General features: G+C 37.3%; 1 protein-coding gene across 2 annotated transcripts; it reads left to right on the plus strand.

Moving 5' to 3' along the window:
* Window positions 1-3847: 3847 nt before the first annotated feature.
* LOC111339414 (uncharacterized) lies at window positions 3848-20075 on the plus strand. Of its 2 annotated transcripts, XM_022946071.2 has the most exons (18): window positions 3848-4215; window positions 6125-7041; window positions 8231-8396; window positions 9775-9936; window positions 10182-10263; window positions 10955-10987; window positions 11076-11238; window positions 12046-12110; window positions 12288-12371; window positions 13021-13140; window positions 13848-13956; window positions 14657-14700; window positions 14850-14927; window positions 15134-15161; window positions 15751-15963; window positions 17735-17796; window positions 18568-18685; window positions 19761-19967. In XM_022946071.2, the coding sequence occupies exons 1-18, from the start codon at window positions 3965-3967 to the stop codon at window positions 19766-19768; spliced, it is 2703 nt and encodes a 900-aa protein (XP_022801806.1). In that variant the 5' UTR covers window positions 3848-3964; the 3' UTR covers window positions 19769-19967. The 2 variants fall into 2 exon arrangements, with proteins under 2 accessions (XP_022801806.1, XP_022801805.1); XM_022946070.2 differs by lacking the exon at window positions 18568-18685 and having other exon boundaries at window positions 19761-20075.
* The last annotated feature ends 1412 nt before the right edge of the window (window positions 20076-21487 follow it).

Genomic DNA, 21487 nt, shown 5'->3' on the forward strand with positions numbered 1-21487 from the left:
CTCAAAATAACTGACTTTGCTACCTTTCTATAATATCAAGAAATGGATAGATATTCTAGTCTTCTCGGATAAGGACGAGTAAACTGTAGGCCCCGTCTCCTGCAGGGTTAGGGGTAAAGGTAAAGTCCGTTTACGAGCCTAGTGGCCCATTAGGCCGGTGCTTAACTCTGGTTTCTGTAGCATGAAGCAACTAGGAGTATTTCTACTCCCCCTGGATGGGATGCCAGTCCATCACAGGGTTACTCCCAGCATTAAATTTGCCGGTACCCATTTATACACCTGGGTGAAGAGAGGCACTGTGAGAGTAAAGTGTCTTGCCTAAGAACACAACACAATGTCCCGGCCGGAACTCGAACCCAGACCACTCAATCTGGAGTCGAGTGCACCAATCATGAGGCCACCACGCCTGCACAGCAGGGTTAGGGGTAGGAGACGTTAATTTCTCACGCACGAGATTACTGTGTGGTGGATGTCCTCCCCTGGGGTGAGATGGGTGGGTTTACTGGGCCTGCAGTAATTGGCACAAGCTGTTGCAGTTTCCCTGCCTGTCGGCAAAACTAAACTAAACAAAGCTAACCCTTTATTAGCCAGAAGTGATTAACATGTAACTTCTCCCTGTAATATTGATACATTACTCAACAAACACTTGATGAGATACTGCTGTAGCCTGCAGTGCAGGGGGATTTTGGTGAGGCGAGTAGATATTCCTATCGGTTGTTCAGGCCGCCATCTTGAATTAGAAAAACAGTGGAGAGTTGGGGTGAGGTAAAACATTTGGGGAAGGAGAGAGGAGAAGGGGAAAGAAAAAATGGAAAGGGAGAGGGAGAGGGGGAGAGGAAAGAAAGGGAAGGGAAAGAAAAGGAGGGGAAAGGGTTTTTTTCTTTTTTTCCTCTCCCCCTCCCCCCTTCCCCAAATGTTTTACCTCGCCCCAACTCTGCACTGTTTTTCTAATTCAAGATGGCGGCCTAAAAATCTACTCGCCCCGCCAAAATCCGCCTGCACTGCAGGCTAATACTGCTGTAAATTATCAAGTAGTTCTTATCTTGATCTAACACCAAATTCTTGAAAAAGAAAATGGTTAGCAGCTAGAGAAAGAATTAACAAACAGATTTTTGAGTTTTGAGTTTTTATAGATTTGTACAGTGTACAGAGAACAATAGGACACATAGTCCCCTACTAGGTTCACCCACCTAAACTAACCCCAACCCACCCATCCCACCCCAGGGGAGGACATCCATCATACAGAAATCTTGTGCGTGGGAAATTAATGTCTCTTACCCCTAACCCTGCAGGAGATGGGACCTCCATTTATTTGTCCCTATCCAAGAAGACTAGCCATTTCTTGATGTTATAGAAAGGTAGCATATTCTTCTCAATTATTTTAAGACCTTGAGTGTTGGTCCAGCCGGGGCTTGAACCCTTGACTTCCCACACAACAGTCGAGCACTCTATACATTGAGCTAACTGGGAGGCAGTTAGCTCAATGATCTTTGGAGCATAAGGGTTCAATCTTACATTCAATTAAATTTTATTGTGTAGTATGAGAGTAATCCTTAGAAGGATCATTTGTGACTGACATTTTGTCAACCTTGGGAAAAGTTGTTGTTGAGTTCATTTACTCTGTTAACTCACCTTTTTACTCCTGAACTCCCAGAATTGATAAATATTTAACTTCTCCCAGTAACATCTATACATATCCAGAACACAGGTAATGTGAATATTCTAACTTATCAGTTTCAAGTTGTTATCTTCATCTAACACCAAATTCTCTTAACTAATTTACAAGGAAATGTGTATCAGTTTGAGGGGAGAATCAGCAATCAGATCATGGAGTTTTGAGTCATCCGCTGCTCTGTTTTACTACTATATATACAAGATACCTTAGTTTTTTTTTGTTTTGTTTTTTTTTTCCTTTTGTGTGTGTTTCTCAAACTTGTCATCAGAAAACGGTATTCCCTTGTGACTGCTAATTTAAAACCCAGTACCTTATCAATTATTTTACCACAGTGATGTTAGATACAGTTAAGGAAGTTATTAGCATTTGTTACCATATGATTGTAAAAAATATTTACTATGATTGTAAAGCCTCTAAAAATTTGTTTTTCAGCATCAGTAAGTAAGAGAATTGCTTTCAATCCCTTACTTGCTACCACAGCAAATTTTAAAAAGTTTACAATCTGATGGAGAGCTAATGCTAACAATGTATTTGTCTACTTTTTAAAATTTGCTCAGGCATTTCAACCTACATTTATTAAAGGGTATTTTTATCAAGTAGAACTGCTTTTTGTATATATTTTGTATTTCCATTGTCACTTACCAAAAATTTGAGTTAGCATTTAAACAAAACCTTAAATTTATTTTATGTGAAAGATTGTTTTTGACCTATTATTGCTTTCAGAACAAGTCCTGGAAGTAAACAAATTTTTTATATCAAAGATTTATTTGAAATAACGGCTCTAAAGTACACTCCTTCTGACAGGTATTTTGTTTTTGTAGTTGCTGCAATTATCTAATAAAATGTGTTAATATTGATAGTGAGTATTCCAAAGCTGTGCTCTAAGAAAAAGTGAAGGGAGCCCACTTCTGTGAAACTTTGAAATACAGGGTGCCCAGCATGTGCTTTTATATGAAAAAAGTAAAACTCCTAAGTAGCCCATGAATGAAAGTAATGCACCAGGGGCCACTGGGTAACGCTAGACCACAGCCCTGTATTCAGAATCTGATTCACCAGTCTCGATATTCTTTCATCAGTTTCAAAAATAGATTCCAAGTTGCCATGTGTCTGTTCAATAATAGACCACAGATGATGGCAAAAGGAGGTAAAAAGCAAAAAGTGGCACGGAAGGCACGTCTTCTGTCATCTATTACTGAACAGAATAGCAACATGGAGTCAATCAAATTGTTGTTAATGGTGATACCATCTAGGCACCTGTCTTCCGATGGACCATAATTAAGAACAAAATAAAAATGTGTGTATAATTCAGCTAGTCATAAAAATAAATAAATATAAAAGAAGTCTCTTTGTACAAGCATTATTATGAAGTCTTTTCTTCTCATGACCTATGCTACATGTACTCAAGTTTCCTGGGTTCCCTGCTCTCCTTAGTTCAAAGGATTCCTTCTTTGTCCTCTAAAATGAATGCTTCTATTTGATCTGTAAAATGGAGACGGACTCCTCAAATGGATGTACAGCTACTACCATCCATTTTTCTTTCTGTTTAAACCTGCAGTGAACCAATAAGCTCCTCAAGGAGGGGGGAGGTGACCATCAAAGCTCCTGGGTTCATCATAATAAGGGAGGGGAGCCCTTATTATGAATAGGCTATTTTACAGCTGTGTACTTAGTTGCCAAGCCTTTGACTCAGAGTGAGGCTGAAGGTGACCTTGTGATAGAGACCTGTATCTACTTAGCATGATAACAAAGTGATTTACATTTGAAAGGTAGCAAGGTTTGTATCAACCCTAGCCTCACTCCCATTCAAAGGCTTGGCAACCAAGCACACAACTGTAAAATGGACTATTTTTCAAACAGCATTTCCACCCTAGAGCAAATTAAGATTTTTGTAAAAACTGATTTCTGTGATATTAGATCAAGTGAACTTATCACTTAAACATTTGAAGAGATAAGTTAAAAAAATTTTAAAAATCTGGACAGCGCCGTGTAACGCCAAAAAATTCAAAAGGGCAATATTCGCGTTCATTTCCCTCTGTTATGTTTCAAGCGGAAGTGAAGTTCCGATCGTATGTGGGACTCCATACCGAACATTTCCGACAATCTCTCGTGAGCTCGTCATCATAAGTTGTGCTACACACTATTGGTTATGAGTTATCACGTGCTATTCTCTGGGCTCAGGAATCTTCGCTAAGGCGATGTAAACAAAATGGCGGTCACTGATTGATCATTTACTGGTACAATGTGTGGATTAGCGGTTGAATTGCCATTTGTTAACGACCTAATAGCAAAATGAGTTCGGTAAAATCTACGCTAGAGGCCCTGACGAGTGTCGACTCTCTAGTGGACACTCTAAAAGCTTGTATTTGGAAGCAAGACAAAATTATACGCGAAAAAAACGAAGAGATTGAAAATCTCAGGTCGAGGGTGAAAGAACTCGAAAAGGAGCGGAATCAACTCCGCCATTATATTGCAAGGGGAAGGGAAGACAGCTTAACAAACGTCAACACTGGTGCAAAAAATATACCGGATGGTGAAAACAGGTGAGGAAATCAGAGAGAAATAAGATATGTCCTAAACTCAAAACATACCACCTTTTCACCTCGGAGCACAACTAATTCATGAAAATTAAACTTACGAATAGCCTTGAGAGAAATTATTGCATATTTCCTTACCACATGTATATGTTCTTATTTTTATGCTAATCGTATTAAAAAGATATGAACCATTTTTCTTTGGCGCTATTTTCTAATGGTTAAAATCTTTCGAAATCTAATGTGACGAAAGCAAAATTGTACATGTAATATAAGCTAGCACCTTCCATCGAATTTGGCGTGCGGGAGATTCTTTGTTTTTACCCGCGCTGGCACGTGGAGCTTAGGTCTAAAGTGCGCTGTGTTTTCATTTAAAACTATTTACCTAACCACAGCATTCATCAACAATAATAAGCTAGAAAGAATGTTTAATACTAATATATCAGGTTACTTTTATTCGTAAACCCATTATCGACCACGAAATTCACATAAGTGCTTAAAGTAAATAAACATTGGAATTGCTTTTGGTATTTAAGAGGTGGAAAGAGTTCCATAGAACCCCATAATTAATTATGCATTCCATTTCATAAAACTAAATATAAAGGTTTCTTTGCAACACTCTATGCATAATTAATGTCTAGGGTTATATGGAACTCTTGCCTAAGAGGTTATTTTAATTTTGGAAGCTCATCCCTCATTAATTCAATGCCAGAAATGTCTCCCTGTTTTCTAAACAAATATAACCACTTTAGTCTGTCAGCGTCATTCCAAAGACATTGCCTAGGAAAATGAATTTGACAATAACTATTCATAACTTATTGACATGAACATTTCAATTCAAGGAAATGATCACTTTCTTTCCTTTCAATTTCAATCTTTTGTCAGATATGTACCTCAAACAAGTTTAGAATGCTATTCTTTATTATTATATGGCTGTGTCTCACAAGGACTGGGAACTACCAAATTCACAAATTTGATTGGCTGAAATCAATATTGAAAGTGGTCTAGATTTTCCCATCTAGACTGGCATCTAGACCGGTCTAGAAAAAAAAGGTACAAAGAATATAAAAAATTGGCATACAAGACACAGCCATATAATAAACATCTTATTAACTGAGCTAGGTCAGTCTGTATGGGAGAATCTTGACCTCGGTCACTGGTACAGACCTCACTGCATTCGGTCTGTACTGGCAACCTTGGTCAAGATTCTCCTATGTAGACCTCCCGCTCGTTTAATAAGAACTAAATGATGAAAAGAAAAGCAATCTTCCCTTTAGTTTAGTGGTAAATGTTCCTGCTTTGATTTCTCTTTTAAGGTAGAAGATTAATGAGCTTTTTGACCCTTTCACTCCCACTAGTGATCAAGAAGTGATTTCTCTTTACAATACCATTATGATATCAAGCAAACTGGTTTTGAGAATAAAGAAAAGTGTCAATCATGGGAAAAAATTTGGGTTTTTGGGTTCAACACCAAACTCTAAGGACTAACATTATGAGAAATATATGGTAGATGGTAAGGAGAATCACTTTTTAGATCTTGGAAATGAAGGGGTGTAGACCTTGCCTTAACTGAAACAGGCTTTCTGTTAGGCAGTGGAGATCAAATACTTGTCTGTTCCCCTATGCAGAATTCTCCAGCTTAATTTTTATCGCTCAAGCTACTTTTTAATTCTTAATTTTTTATACTTGCATTCAAGCTTGGATGTAGTTTAACCCTTTCAACTACCATGAGTGACAAAGACATAATGTCTCTTTAAAATATTGATGTAACATCAAGCAGACAAGTGATGTGTCAATTTGCACTGGTACAGGACTTCTCAGTGAGGTTGGCAGTTAAGGCATTTATGAGATCTTGTGAGTGAAAGGGTTAAAAGTAAAGGAGGAGTTAATTAGATTATGCCTTTTTTTGTTACCCCAGGGCTGTAGATTCCGGAAAGATTTCTCAGGATACGCCAGAGAGAAACAGCTCAACTGGAGGCAGTTCTGATGTTTTTACAACTCCTCAGACCCCAACATCTCCCATGATCACAATAACAGCTGCAGAAACACCACAAAACTCTCCAAAACTTGTAAAGCGTGATACTTTCAAAGCAGTCAAAAGAAATGACAGCCTAAACCGACAGAAATCCTTTTCAAAAAAATATGAACTTAGTCCAGAACTTCAAGACAGAAGCGTGAAGGTTTTGGAGCGACAATATGGAGGCAAAGACAAAGCTCATTGGGCAGCCCGAGTTATTCAATCATACTACCGTAAATATAGAATGGATAAACAATTTAGAAGGATGAGGGCATACTCAGGATCTCCTTTGAAAGATCCATTTAGACCTAAATCAAACAGTGATCCTCAATCTCAAATTACAAGTCCCAGGATGGAGAATTCCTCAGAAGCACAAGTGACACCTGTGCTGCGAATCACAAAGAGGAAGAGTGGAAGTCAAAGAGTCAAGTCAATACTTATTATAGACAATATCAACAGTTTAACTGGTGAAGAACCCCAAATGTATAGCAGTGAAATTGCATTGAATTCTTCCCGGGATAATTTTCCAACAGATCTTACATCAATATTTACAGGAGCAGGAAATAGAGTGGATGCCAAACTGATTGAGCAAAAAGAAGCATTGGATGAGAAGGTGGGTATGAGGAAAGAAAGTATCACCAGTGAAACGGAACATTATGTAAAGGTGGAGGTTGTGGATAATGTGGAGACACTGCCTGATGATGCTTTTGTGAAGGATGGTCTAGTCCCTAATAAGGTTCCCAATGGAGACCTGCCTGGTAGACCAAGAAGAGAAACACTCACTGATGATGGCTCTACCTATGGGAGTGACGATTCAGGTTTGATAACTATCTTGAGTATAGAAAGATGTTTTTTATCTAGTCCCCATGAGGGAGAGTCTGAGTCTGATCCCTCAGACCTTTGGGCTTTCAACATTGCCAATCCTAGCAGTATGCAGGATGTGTGTCAAATATATATATCTTATTAACCAAGCGCGAGGGCTGTACTGGGAGAATATTGGCCCGAAGTCTTGACAGTACGGACCAAGCACAGCGAGGTCTGTACAAAAAGACCGAGGGCTGATATTCTTCCAGTATGGTCCTGAGCAAGCTTGGTTAATAAGAGATTTATGATATGACTGAAGTTCAAAGGGACACAAGTGCGGTATCATTCGGGACCATTCGGGACAGTGCCCGGTCCAATACTTAGAGAATATTGACCGGCTATAGAGCATTTTGATTGGTTGATTTTAGTTATTGGCCCTCTGACTGCCCGAGTCGTGTAATAAGAACTTCATGGTGGGCCTTGCTTACCACAGAGTCTCTGCAAGTCAGTGGTAGAGCATCAGAGCATGGAATCTGAAGGTCTGAGGTTCAATTCCTCATGGGAACTCGGAATTTTTCCTTTGTCCCATGCTTGTGACTAGATAAAGAACATCTTTATATTTCTCTACCGAGCTCAAAACTTACCATCTTTCTTAATGTCTTGAGTGTTTCATAACCAACAAAGAAATCAAGGCACTTCATATTTGATCATTTTAACTACATAAAGGAGGTTGGTTACTGATGAAGAAACTGTGGTGCTGCGTCGGTGGGGGAGTATAACAAGGTAATTTCGGTTTTATCAATTGAGTTAGAAAATCACTGTTAATTGGCACCATAAAGAGTTTCAAAGATGACATTTTTGTCAGAGCGAATGGTGAAGGGCTAACACTCAAAATGTCAGCTTTGAAATTCTTTGCAGTGGCCAATTTGCATTATCAACTCAGTTAATTGATAAAACCAAAATTACCTCGTGGATAACCTGGAAACTGGTGAGGTTCATAGTTGATTCTTTTTAGTCAGCTGTTAGTAACCAGGTTGGGATCATAACCTTTAACTCCCAAGATGTAATTGTTAGTTCTCCCCTCTAGCTGCTTCACATTTCCTGGTAAATCAGTTACAAGAATTTAGTGTTAGATCATGATAACAACTTCTACCTAGGAGTTTATGATAAGTGAGTTTAAGTGTCCATTGTAACTTTACTTAGGGGATGAAATGAGAAGAGACCTTAGCAGTGTGGACAGTTTGGATGGAATCTGCGCACCAAGTCTTACTAGCACTGATGATGACACCTCCAGTCTTTATTCTGAATTTGATTCTGGAACAAAACCCCAGAAATTAGAGACCAGGATTGGTATAAACCATTTCAACAGGTATGCTTCGTTTTATGGTCTTTCCCTTTTGTTGGATGGATTTTTTTTCAACATAACACAAGACACACTAACAGACATGTACTGAACCTTTCTCATAAATATTTTACGGGTTAGATTACATTACATACATACATACATTTATTTGGTAAAGTAGGTTAAGTTACCTACAATGGCGCAGCAAAAAGCTGATGTGGACCTGCCTAAAATAAATTAAATAAAAGTAGGATGATGTAAAATGTAAAAATAAAAACAAGTTAAAAATATACATAGTTATCATGTTTATTAGCTATGATAGAAACTCTAACTGAGAAGTTATTAATGTCCTTGGAAAATCTATGCAAAATTTGCTTGAATTTGTCTTTACTCATCGACTCATTTATATTAATTAATCAATCAAGAAATTTTCAAATTGTTGGTCCTCTATATTGAATAGATTGTTTTCCAATTTCATATTTGACACGTGGAATAACAAATTGGCTTCCCCTTCGTGAAGGTCTACTACCAGACTTTAAAGTAAATAAAGATGCAAGGTCGTCAGGATCATTATGTTTGATAACATCAAACATGAACAGCAGTAAGCGTCTTTTATAGAAGTAGGACAAGGGAAGCCAGTTGAGACTTTGAAGATAATCTTGAATTAACCTAGCTGCTCTATCATGTATAGGATTCAAGGAGTTGAGCATAGCAGAACTACAATTCCCCCACACAACTATACCATGTATCACTGCTGGTATAATGGATTTAAAATAAATTTCCTCTTACTTTAGGGGGCAATTGCCTCATACGTTTTAAGGCACCAACTTTTTGTGAGAATTGCTTCTTTTCATGGCAAATATGCTTTGACCAAGACAAACAGCTGTCAATAGTCAGTCCTAAACAAGTAGTATGATCCACAACGTTGACATGCTTGTCTCCAAACAATATTGGGGCAGCAGGACCAATAAAACCCTGCTTAGTAAGAATCATGGCCTCAGTTTTAATAGGGTGGATGCTCAACTTAGACTTAAGGCTCCAGAGTCTTAATTCATCACGGAATTTGTTCAGATTAAGACAGACCTCATCAAAGCTTTTCCCTATACAATATATTGTGAACAATGATTGAAACTAAATGGTTGGTAACTTTACCTTAGATTTATAGTTTTTGTTCTAGCAAAAAAAGCCATTTGATTGATTGATTGATTGATAGATTGACTGACGGACAGAATGACTTAATACCACCAGATGGACAGTCAGATAGAAAGACTGTCTGTCTGACTGGCTGACTGAGCAACTAGCTGATTGATTGGTTGATTGGGTGATGCTTGTTTAATTAACTTTTGATAACATGGTTTATCTCCCTCAAATTGATTTGTCTATGGTTTGAACATTGATTAAACAGGAAGCCAGAGAAAGGAATTAATTATCTTGTGGCCCATCAAGTGTTGGAAGACAGCCCTGAAGTGGTAGCAAAGTTTCTGTTGAGCGAATCAGGGATTAGTAAACAGAAACTTGGAGAGTACCTGGGCAATTTGCAAAATGAATTCAACATGGAAGTTTTAAAGTAAGTGGCTAGCAGAAACTGTAACTTAAATTAATATTTTACACAGGGTACAAAACATTTAATTTAATTAATTCAAATTCTGCGCAATTCTTAAAATGGAATGCTAATAACTTAGGTGGAGAAAATTATGGAAAACTTTGTTCATTTACCTTTTCTCAATCGTATTATGAAGAAGTGAAACATGCTGTTCATCTCTGTGTTTTTTTTGTTGTTTTTTTTTTTTAATTTTTTTTTGATACTTTTAGGTACTTTGTGCAGTCAATGGATTTTACTGGAATGGAGGTTGATGAAGCTCTGCGAGTATACCAGACTTCCTTTAGATTACCAGTAGGTTCTCCTCTTACCTTTTTATATTCAAAACTTGTTTTCTATAACCTTAATGGTCATAGGAATCACCAAGAATGGATCTCAATAAAATCGAGATCCTTTGGAACAGCTCTAAACATAAACTAATGTCAAGATTTTTCAGAATGGCTCTAAACACTGTTACTGCGAATATATTCCAGCCTTTCAGTTGTTATTGCATTTGCATTTTCTAGTTATCTTATTTTGCCAGAAAACATGTTTATGATAAATATAACAAGAAATATTATTAAATAAAGGAGGGCTTCATTCCAACTAGCCTGCGTGCAGACAGACTTTCCTTCATTCCTTCATTAAGACGGACTTAACAAAGGAACGAAGGAAAGTCTGTCTGCACACAGGCTACATTCCAATAGATCAACAGTCACAATTTCACAAGTTCTTGAACACCTTCCAAGCAGTTTTTTTTGTAATCAAAGTCTTTTCAACGCAAACTCTAGACTGTAAGAAAGTCTTGTGTCAAATTCTTTTTCGATATTTGAGTTTGGATTTGTATTTTGTGAGAATTATTGGTAGTTTTTATCTTCCTTTTCTTCTTTCTCAGTACCCCACAAATAATTTAATCAAGTGCACCTCAGCCCTATTTCTCGCAAACAGTCTAAAATCGTAATAATGTTGTTAATGATTTAAAAGATTTTTTTCTTTGATATTTCAGGGGGAAGCACAGAAAATTGAAAAACTCATGCTGGTAAGGCTGTACACCATGCTATTAGTAGTTGCCTGATCAAAGTAGAAAGAGGTACTGGTCCTTAATAATTTGTATTTGTCTTGTGCAGGAGTTTGCCTCACGGTATGTTTCATGTAACCCTGTTGACGAGAAGGGTGCTTTGGACACAATCCTGATTCTGGCATTTGCCATTGTGATGTTAAATACTGATCTTCATAGTCCTAATGTGAAACGGAGAATGACAGAGGCTGATTTCATCAACAATTTGAGAGGTATATTTTCCTTGTAATATATTCTCATTTCTTCATCATAGATTTAACAAATCCAGAGTGGTTTAGCTTGGTCTGTACTCTTATTAACAATAATATTCAACATCACAGTTGTCAAAAATGTTGTGGACTCAAGCGGGGCAGCCTCATGAACCCACAGCAAATTATGACCACTGTAATATGATAAATACTGTTGTCTATAAGTGAACAGATCATGCTAAACCACTAGCAATTTGTTTTTTACCACAATCTCAGATAAAACAATTCTTTCAGTGTGTGACATCAGCAAATTGGCCAATCAGATTGCGACATAACCAGTTGCCAATTGTGATAAAATTTAGAATAACTCACAAATCACATTATCATGTGGTTAGCTCCATATATTTCATGGAGCTCTCCTTGTTGCTGCTCATTTTAAATGGGTACATACTTGATTGCCCTGATTTTTTCATCTTGATTATAGTATTTTTATGGCATTTAGTGTGTTGAAATTGATCAAAGTGTACTATTCATTTGATAATCTAAAACATGTTGTTTTTTGTAACTTCTAAAACATTCAATGGTTTTGTTTACTGAGAATAAAATGAACTTTTAAAGAGTTCAACTTTTTTTCTGCACAGTATCAGTGTTTATACAAAGGCTAAGCTGTTTAAGGTTGTAAGGTTGGCTGTCAGTTGTAATTTTAGATCTTGCCATTAATACTTTTTATTATTAATTTTTTTTATACAATGGTGTTTCACCAGTTAGAAAAATCTCATTTAATGTGCACTTCAAAACCCTGTTAGTGAACTTGATGTTGTTATCTATTAGGTACCAACAATGGTGGAGATTTTCCAGAAGAGAGTCTGCTAGAGATCTACAATAGAGTAAAAAAGGTATCTAAAAGTCATGGATTTTTTAATTTAACACTGTACATTACAGTCAGTGTTCAGTTGCTTTTTTTTTTTCAAATGTGAGAAGCTCTTAACCTGTTGATCTGTAACAGATATGGCTATTGTTTATTCAGCATGTTTGATGCACGCTCTCACCACTTGCCATGTTCAATTTTGCAGAAAGCATTTTCTCCAGGAAAAGATCATGTCAATGTTGTGGAGAAACTGGGTAAAAAAATTGTTGGAACAAGGTCACCTTGGACTGTAAGTTGTCCCATAATTATGTGAAGGGATTTTCATATTTACAATTTTTACCAGCCTTTTAAAGTAGACGTTATTGTACCAGAACAAGAAAGAGGTTTCTATTTCTGCGTATTCACTGTGTAGAGGTTGTTAGTAGGGAAGAAATTGTTGAAAAGAAGGGCACCTGGGAGTAATGCAAGATGTTAAAATCAAAATATTTTCCAGTTGTGCCTGAAACTTTCACCTCTCAAATTATGAGATGTTAAAAATGTTCTGTCTGGTAGAAGTTTTTCTCAAGGTTTAAACAGTGCTTTCAATAAGACCTGGCACCCGCCGGAGCTCCGGCGGCTATTCTGTTGCGAGTCGCCGGGTACATTTCACCGCGCTCAAGTCGCAGTCGCCACGCTAAGTCGCAATCAAGTCGCTCTCCGGCAGGTGTTGTACCGAGGTAGCCACCTATTTCAAATCTTATTGAAAGCACTGTTTAAAGTGTTGATTAAATGACTTTTGATCAGTTTCACTGATCAGTGAATTGGGCCTCAAATAGCAGACAAAAGAAACAAATATAAATACAATTTTCTTCACAAACCACTCTAGCACACTATCTATGTATGGTCCAAGAAACGAGGTTTGATCATAATTATTAATACCTCCAAATCTTTCTTCCCAGACACTGGCTGCTCTTCATAGACAGCTTCGATTGCTGACCCCTCTTTACAATGTGCGAGATCCAAACAAGAAGGAGAAAGCTCACCCCAGAGTTATCTTTCTTTTTAATGATATGCTAGTGGTGAGTATTTCTTATGGAATGTGTAATATTACCTTACTCTATGTAAGAAGAAAAATGCTGCTAACAGTACTTGGCATGTTTTTAAACCTTTGTTTGGTTGCTACTTGCAGTCCAGTGTGTTCCGAAATTCTGCCAAATTGGCAGTTGGCATGACAGCTTTAAGCTCAGCTCCATGCTCTGTACTCGAATAGAGCTCACCCTTGCAACCATTGACTGTATGAAATAAACCAAACTTTAGTATAATTAATAATTTGGATATATCAACAAAGTTGAAATGGTAAATTGGCCACCGTAATGATTACAAAAGCTGACATTTCGAGCGTTAGCCCTTTGTCGGAGCGAATAGAGGAATTGTGGGTTGTGTGTGCTTTTAAAGGCAGAAAACATAGCTCCATTTTCTGCCTTTAAAAGCACACACAACCCACAATTCCTCTATTTGCTCCAACGAAGGGCTAACGCTCGAAACGTCAGCTTTTGTAATCCTTACGGTGGCCAATTTACCATTTCAACTTTGTTGATATATCCAAATTATTTCGTTACCCCCACCGATGCAGCCCCAAACAGTTTCTTTAGAAACTATCAGCCTTTATTCTTTAGTATAATTAGTAATAGGAACATTCAGAACAAAACAAAAGTATGTGATCTTTTTGAGCTTTGGCACTTTAAGATCAGTTTGGAAGCTTTCTTTTCAAATAAACCTTTTTTAGGCAACTAAAGAACGAGGTAGAGCTGGTCGTGGAGAGGGGATACATTATTACAGCTACAAGCTCTCCTTCTCCTTGTGTGGAGTTAAAGTATCCACCTTTTCAAGGGACTGTAAGTAATGTACCAGTTGTGTCCTTCCTTCCTTCCACTCCTAAGATCTCTTTTAATTAGTAATTCTCCTTACTTTCTGCCATACAATTCTCATGATGTTAGTTGGGAGAAGTTGGTATTGGATCAACTCATGATCCTTAATTTATATTTTCCTTTATTTTCATCACTAGTCTTGTCTGCTTGATATTGTATTGACCTCTTAAAGAGAAATTCTGTCTTGGTCTCACATGAGAGTGAAATGGGTAAAGGGCAAGAAACCTAGATAATAATGTCTGGACTGTAGGCATAAGCAGTGAATCGAAAAGAATCTAAATTTGCTTCATGTGGCAAATCTAACTGGAGGACAAACCTCTCTAATATATTCTAACAGTCAAAGCTATATATTACTTAGAACTCAGGGTCCAGTTGTTCAAAGGCCGATTAGCGCTAACCCAGGGTTAAATTTTGACTCAGGTTTCCTTATTTCTCTATTCAAGAACCTTTCTGAGATGATTTTCCCTGATCTTTTTAGAGCATCCAATCATCAAACTGTTGACACAAAATAATTAAACTGAACTTTCTCTTAAAGCTTTCAGATCTGAAATCAAATTTCACGCTAATCCTGGGTTATCTTAACCCAGCTTTGAACAACCGGGCCCAGAAAATTTGTTGAGTCAAATTCAAGGTTGATTTACAATTGCTGTTGAACTTTCCTTCGTAGATTACCCTTTTGGAATACAGATTTACTCTAAGCTAGATAGCAGGGTATGTTTGGAACTATTCCGGTTGATTTACACACCATTCAATACCAAAGCCACAGTCATATTCTACCTAATTTCTTTGGAAGTTAACAATTCGTCCTCTGTTGCTTAGTAGAGTCACAGCATTACTTAGAACATGGTATCATTTTATAGGTTCTGGCTTATTTTAATGCAAGGGATGAAGAAACAAGAAAGGTGTTTGTTGATGAACTTGTTGACTGCATAGAGGAGGTTTGTATTCTGTCTTTTAAGTAGTTACTGCTCCATTGACATTTGGGTGATTAATAATATTTAATTTAATATCAATAATAATTTAGCAGTGGACATTCCACAAGATGGCTCTTTTCACGCACTGTTGCCAGGTCAAAATTGGAATTTGGAATGTTTTGATGTTTGACAGTTTCCCGATGAATGTGTTTGTTTGTTTTTTTGTACAGACAAATGAAATGGAAAGTGACCGAATCAGTAAGTAACTGTTTGACTGCTTGATCAAGCTATTCACAATTTATCTTAGGTTGAATTGTTATGATGTCAGCCTGCTTTATCTCCTTTTACTGCAAAAAAGCTCAAGACAATCATGTCTGGGAAATGAAATAGTCAGACAACATATTCTCACAAATTAATGATAAGATCAGGGCTTTCATTAATGTTTTCAGCAGGAGGGCAACTGGTTTTCACAGGCGGGCAAAACTTTTTGAACTAAACTTCTTTATAAGAAAAACCTTCCTCCAGATTGTTAAACCAGGTGGGCAAAACCGTCCTTACAACCGGTCAATTTGGCCGGTGCCTGGCCCTTAATGAAACCCCTGTAAGATTGATTATCTAAGTATGATCTGTACCTTGTTAAGGATAAATACAGAAGCAAAGTTTTACAAGTTGTCCAAAGGGAAAAATCAGTTACCAGTGGCACTGGAGTTCTGATAGAAGACAGGGATTCCATTGATCCCTGATTGGTTATGGCTAGTGTAGGGTTTGGTAATATTTCAAAAATTATCTTTAAGTATGACTCTGTGACATCATAAGGTGAATTTGATTGCTAACCTTTTTTTAACAGCAACAGAGAAACAGAAGCACCTTGGGAACAGGTTCAACAGATCTGGGGTGGACATGAATCGTGCATCATTAACATTGCCAAAGAAACTGAAGCAGCCATCTCCAGACACAATCAGTTTGATTGACAGTGCAAGTTCAATGGAGTCCTTGGGCACAGGCTTGATGGGATCAAAACAACTGTCAAGTTCACTTTTGAACATCAACGAGAATGGAGGTGTGTGTGTAGTTAGGGCTTAATACAAAGTAGAGGGATACTCTGGAAAAGTTTTTTTTTGTTGGGGGTGGGGGGGGGAAAGGGGCAGGTTTGTATGTGCCATTATTATATGGCTGTGTCTCATAAGGACTGGGAACTACCAAATTCATGAATTTGATTGGCTGAAATCAATATTGAAAGTGGTTTAGATTTTTCCATCTAAACCGGCATCTAGACCGGTCTAGAAAAAAAAAGGAACAAAGAACATAAAAAATTGGCATATAAGACACAGCCATATAATAAACATCTTATTAACCGAGCTAGCTCGGTCTGTATGGGAGAATCTTCACCTCGGTCGCTGGTACAGACCTCACTGCGTTTGGTTTGTACTGGCGACCTCGGTCAAGATTCTCCCATGTACAGACCTCCTGCTCGGTTAATAAGAATTAAACTCATCGGCACTGATGAGCTTGGAGGAAGGTGCCATAGCACTGTGGCAGTCGCGCTGACTGCCCACAGGAGGGAGGTTACAGTGGCGACACAACCTCGGTCCACCCCCCTGGCACCAGTCACACTGACAAGTCAGTAGAATTGTTTTTATACTTACCTGCTCTTGACCCACCATAGAGGAGGGAGGGTGGGAGCACAAGAGGCAGCTCGCGTTAAGATCCGCAATTATCTCAAAACATACTGAAAACCTCGTGACCCTGCAATTGCAAAGGGGGCGCCCCGCAGCATGTCCTTCGCTGACCATCGTGCCTTGATTTTAACCTTGGCTAAATTTCATTTAGCCTCATCTGATTAATACTCTGACTGACCATACATTGTTCAGATGCAACTTGGAATCATGTTGTAGACAAAATACAAACTAAAAGCAAAAAAACCATACAATATCTCAGACTTACTATGGTCAGAAATTCTATAGCATAGCCTACCTTTGCAAGAAATATTCTCAGAAGAGAGGTTGCTTAGCAAATGTCAAAGTTTTCAACATTTAAATTAGTAGACAAGCTTCTTTTTAATTCATAGCTGTTTTTCATAAAACTTCACCTACCGTAATTACCCTCAGGTAATCTGTTGATTTTGCCTTAAACACACGCCACTGCAGGTAATAGGGAGGTGCGGGTTATGTGACAATTTTGAAATCTACTGGCAGTTGAATTGAAAAAAATTCTCACCTACCTGCGTTTCCACCTCTCAGATGAATTTTATCGTATTTAGAGTGCCACAAAGTGGCACGAAAACATGATGCTGACTCGAGTTTATTTCACACAGTTACACGACGAACAAATTTTTATCGGCACGCGTGTAAACAAGACCTTGATGGTGACAAAAATAATCCGAAGATAACCAGCGCATCAGTAACAAATTTCCAGTTAACACTAGCTTGAGCTGAAGAGAATTTTCTCCTTCTAAGGGACTTTTTAGGCCCAGTAGTACCGGAGATATCAATCTTTTTGAGAAATCAACAAAGCAACATGGCGCTGAACAATTGCTCGCACAAAATGTGGCCAGGAATTTGCATTCGGTCAAGAATGAAACGTTGTGATATCTAGAGCCTTTTTGTACAAAATTCCTTTGCTTTAAAGGTGCAGGTTATCCACCAGTGCAGGTAATCTGTTGACTCTTTTTTTCGCCGCATTCAATAATCGGCCAGTGCAGGTAATCAGCCGTGTCGGTAAACGGCCGGAAATTACGTAATTCTTGACCAAAAAACTCCTGTTTGATTCTATAAAAACTAACTCTTTTGATTTGCTTTTTACTAAACTTAAATTTATTTGTTTGCCTCTAGAGTTTTCAGAACTGAAGAAAAGCAGCAGTATTTCATCTCTAGATAGTGCTTTTACTGAAGCAGTAAGTACTCATGAGTGCTACAAAAGATGTTTTCTGTTTATTTCTACTGTCATTTTCATCACTTTCACCCCTGCTAGTGCTATATTTGGTACAATCTTAAGAACATGGTCTTGCAAAATGTAATCTTGTGATAATTTAGTTGCTATTAATTATTTTTTCAATTAATCACTGTATAGTAAATTTTGAGTTAGAGATTGAGGTCAGATTGGGTCAGAGTTTATTTACTAGATAAAGTCATAGCTGTACAAAAGAGAACTTACATAGTTCTGATCTTGTTCTCACTCAATGTGGTTTTCAGTGTGGATAGACTCCCTTGGTTTTTCATAATATTGAGCAGCTACTTTTGATATTACTGCTCACATTCTCACCTATGAGATTAGGAGATAGTAATTTGAATTGCATGGAGCCTAACAGATTAGTTGTTACAAAATTAAATGCAATTAAGAGACTCTGAATTCTGCACCCTAGCCCTTCCCCTTTCCCTTCCCCTGAAAGGAAAAAATGAGTCTTGTGCATGCAGTCAAAATTTCAAGCATCCAACCTTTTTGCCCTTTTTTCATCTCTTTGTGATGCATTGTTAGAGTTCTGCAGCTTTTCTCATTTTTATTTTCTAACACTATAACTTTAAAAATTTAAGTTTATCATTTATTTTAATTAAAAGATGTTTTGAATGTAACGTACTGATAGTTAATTGTAAAGTGATGTTTTATTCCGATGATAATGCTAACCAGCTACTAATTCCTTGTAATACAAAAAAAAAAAAAAAAACAGTACATTGTGGACCTTGATCCAGAAAAGGTCAGAAAAGATGCCAAGAGCAAACACCAGAAAAGAAAAAGAAACAAATCCCAATCCAGAGACAGCAAGTCCAGAATTCTTAGTTCTATCAGTGAGTATAAAAGAAAAAGTGGTAATGAAAGTTCTAATTGGTGGAATTTTAATTTTAATTTAATGTTAATTTTTAGTTTAATTTTAATTTTAATGTTAATGTCAGGGAATGTTGAGTCATCCTAATTGCATATACCAAGCTTTGTAATACATTACAACATAATATGACTTTTATAACTCTGATCGAATACATATTGTCTTCTTATTTCTTACCTTTTTATTTCATTTAAGATATTTAATTATATGATAGCCTGAATTATGCATGCATTATTGGTTCTTACTTGTGACATATGGGATTCAAGATGCATGGATGATGCCACCTTCACAAACGTTTTGTCTTCTTTATCATACAAAACAAATACATTCTAAAAAAAAAAGAAAAAAAAAAGAAAAAATTTACTTTCTAGACAGCAGTTCAAGGCCTCATTGGAACAGTTTGAATGTTTTTAATTATGCTGCTGAAGGACAACATGAACAGATTATTGAAAATAGATTCTACTTTGTTGTGCATTTATTCTATATAAGATCAATGCATCAGCGACGTGCTCGGCTGTGGTTGGGTGCCACCTCTTTGTTCTTAGGGGCCGACCCATTTAACTTTTGAGGGGGGGGGGTGGGTGATTTCTGGTCATCAAGAAATTTTTTTTTCTAGCAATCTGCTGTGCAGGATATTTTTTCTGATTTTTTGGTACATTTTTTCTGTTACATTGGGGCTGCATGCAATTTTTTTCTTCCAACAAGCGCTTGCAGGAAATTTTTTCAAAATCACCCACCCCCCCCCCCACCCCCCCCACACAAAGTTAAATAGTCGGCCCCTTACCAAATTTTAGTGTCATCTGTAACCTGTTACCGAACAGATGCAGGTAAACATGGAATCTATTTGTTAGCTTTTCGTGGGATAGGATGAACCCCGAGGTGAATTATGAAGGAACAAGATAGAGTGGTGTGACAAGGGTTATGAATTTTTATTTTGGTGGAGTTTTGGAAAACAACATTTTTAGCTTAAACCTTCATTCATATTATGTGAGAGATACCCCTTCACCTGTTTCTTTAATTCCCTCTTTTCTGTTCTGCAGGGTTCTGATCAGACAATGTCAGATGATCTTCAAGGCTCACATTCAACTCTCAACAGAAAAGGATTGTTTGGAAAATGGCGCTCAAGATACAACAGCAAGAGTGTTGGAAGGCCTTCACCAAATATGACCCCTGTTTCCTCACCCGCTAGAAATTGTTCAACTCCCAGATGACAGTAATACCTTTAGAATTTCCTATTCACTCGTCACTTCCATCCATTCACTCATTCTTGCTACTAAGATAATCTTAAAATTTGATTAGTTGTCATAGATCTCGTTACTTTATCTAGGGAAATATAACACATTAGCCGGGAAGATGTTCATTTGTCAGAGATGGAGAGAGTGGTACTTAAATGACAGAACCTTACTTAAAAATTATTGTTATTATTTTAGGGAAAGGACATGCCTAAACGTACTTTTATTTTAATAACTTTTTGGCATTGTTCATTATTTAATGACATGTATGTTGAAATATTAACGCAGAAGGGATCTTAAACAGTCAAACTTAGAAAACTGTGAACACTGGTCTAACCCAAACAGCAGTTTTGCTCAAGCAGTGGGCCAGCCTCACAGATTGTCTAATAGAGGAATTTCATTAAATTTATGTCCTTCCCCCATTAGCTTTCTGCCCTCTTGACTTTGTTAACAAAAGTAAATGTTCATATAAAAGGTTTGGCCAAATTGAAGATGGCTAGGAATGTGATTTTGTTCAAGAATGGCGAAACTTTGTTTACATAATTGTTTACATAATGTTGTTGGTGACTAGCTAAGTCTTCTCACTCGGTAGGAAGACAAGTTAACAATCTTTTAGGAACTACTTTCAACTGGAGACTCTTAATTTACAAACATTAGTTACTCCATACTGTACTCATTTATCTTCTTCAGTTTAATAGTAGTTGTTCAAGTTGTAGGAGTCACAAGCTGGTTGTCAATTGTTATTATACTTATTTCTGTACCTATAGTATGGTAGTATCATGGCTTGACACTAACTTTTCAACTTACTCGCTAAGTGGCTAGTGACAACTTTGATGTTACAACAATTTCAGTTTGTTTACAAGCCAAAACTGGCTACTGGAAATCGAAAACCACCAGCCAAAACTGAATTGCTACTAGTCTGTGGCTAGTTGGCTATTGTTAGTGTCGAGCCCTGAGTCTACTTTGCAGCAATTCTTCAATCTTGTCACTCAACACACTCCCTTCCCTAGAGGAAAGGGCAAATTATATGACAAGACCAAAAAGAGGCTGCAAAAGAGACTTTTATTGCCACAAAAAAAAGAAAAGGAAACAACAACAAACAAAACAAGAAAATATCATTGAAAGCAATGTGCCTCATATTCCTGCTGTTGTTACCAGCAGGCATTATCATAAATTATTCTGCCTAGTGTCACCTTATACAGTAGTTATTTTGCATTCATTCGAAAAGGCTTCCACTGACTTAAGGTGATATTTACTGATTTTGACTCAAGATATTTTTACATGATGTGGAGTAATAAATCAAAATGTGTTCTACAGCAAAATGATTTGACCCACGAACTACAGCATTAAAACAATTGTAGTTATTAGTTAGATGAAAATGCTAAAAAATGGCATTTTTAGTGTTACAAAGTTATTGAGAACATGGTAGATCTTATTAATACACAGAATCTCAGGGATTGTAACTATAGGCCTTTTCATTCCAAATATCCCAATAGCAATTCTACTCACTGTCTGCTAAACATAACTTGAAATTT

Source organism: Stylophora pistillata, chromosome 5, assembly GCF_964205215.1.
Source record: "Stylophora pistillata chromosome 5, jaStyPist1.2, whole genome shotgun sequence".
NCBI classification, from domain to species: domain Eukaryota; kingdom Metazoa; phylum Cnidaria; class Anthozoa; order Scleractinia; family Pocilloporidae; genus Stylophora; species Stylophora pistillata.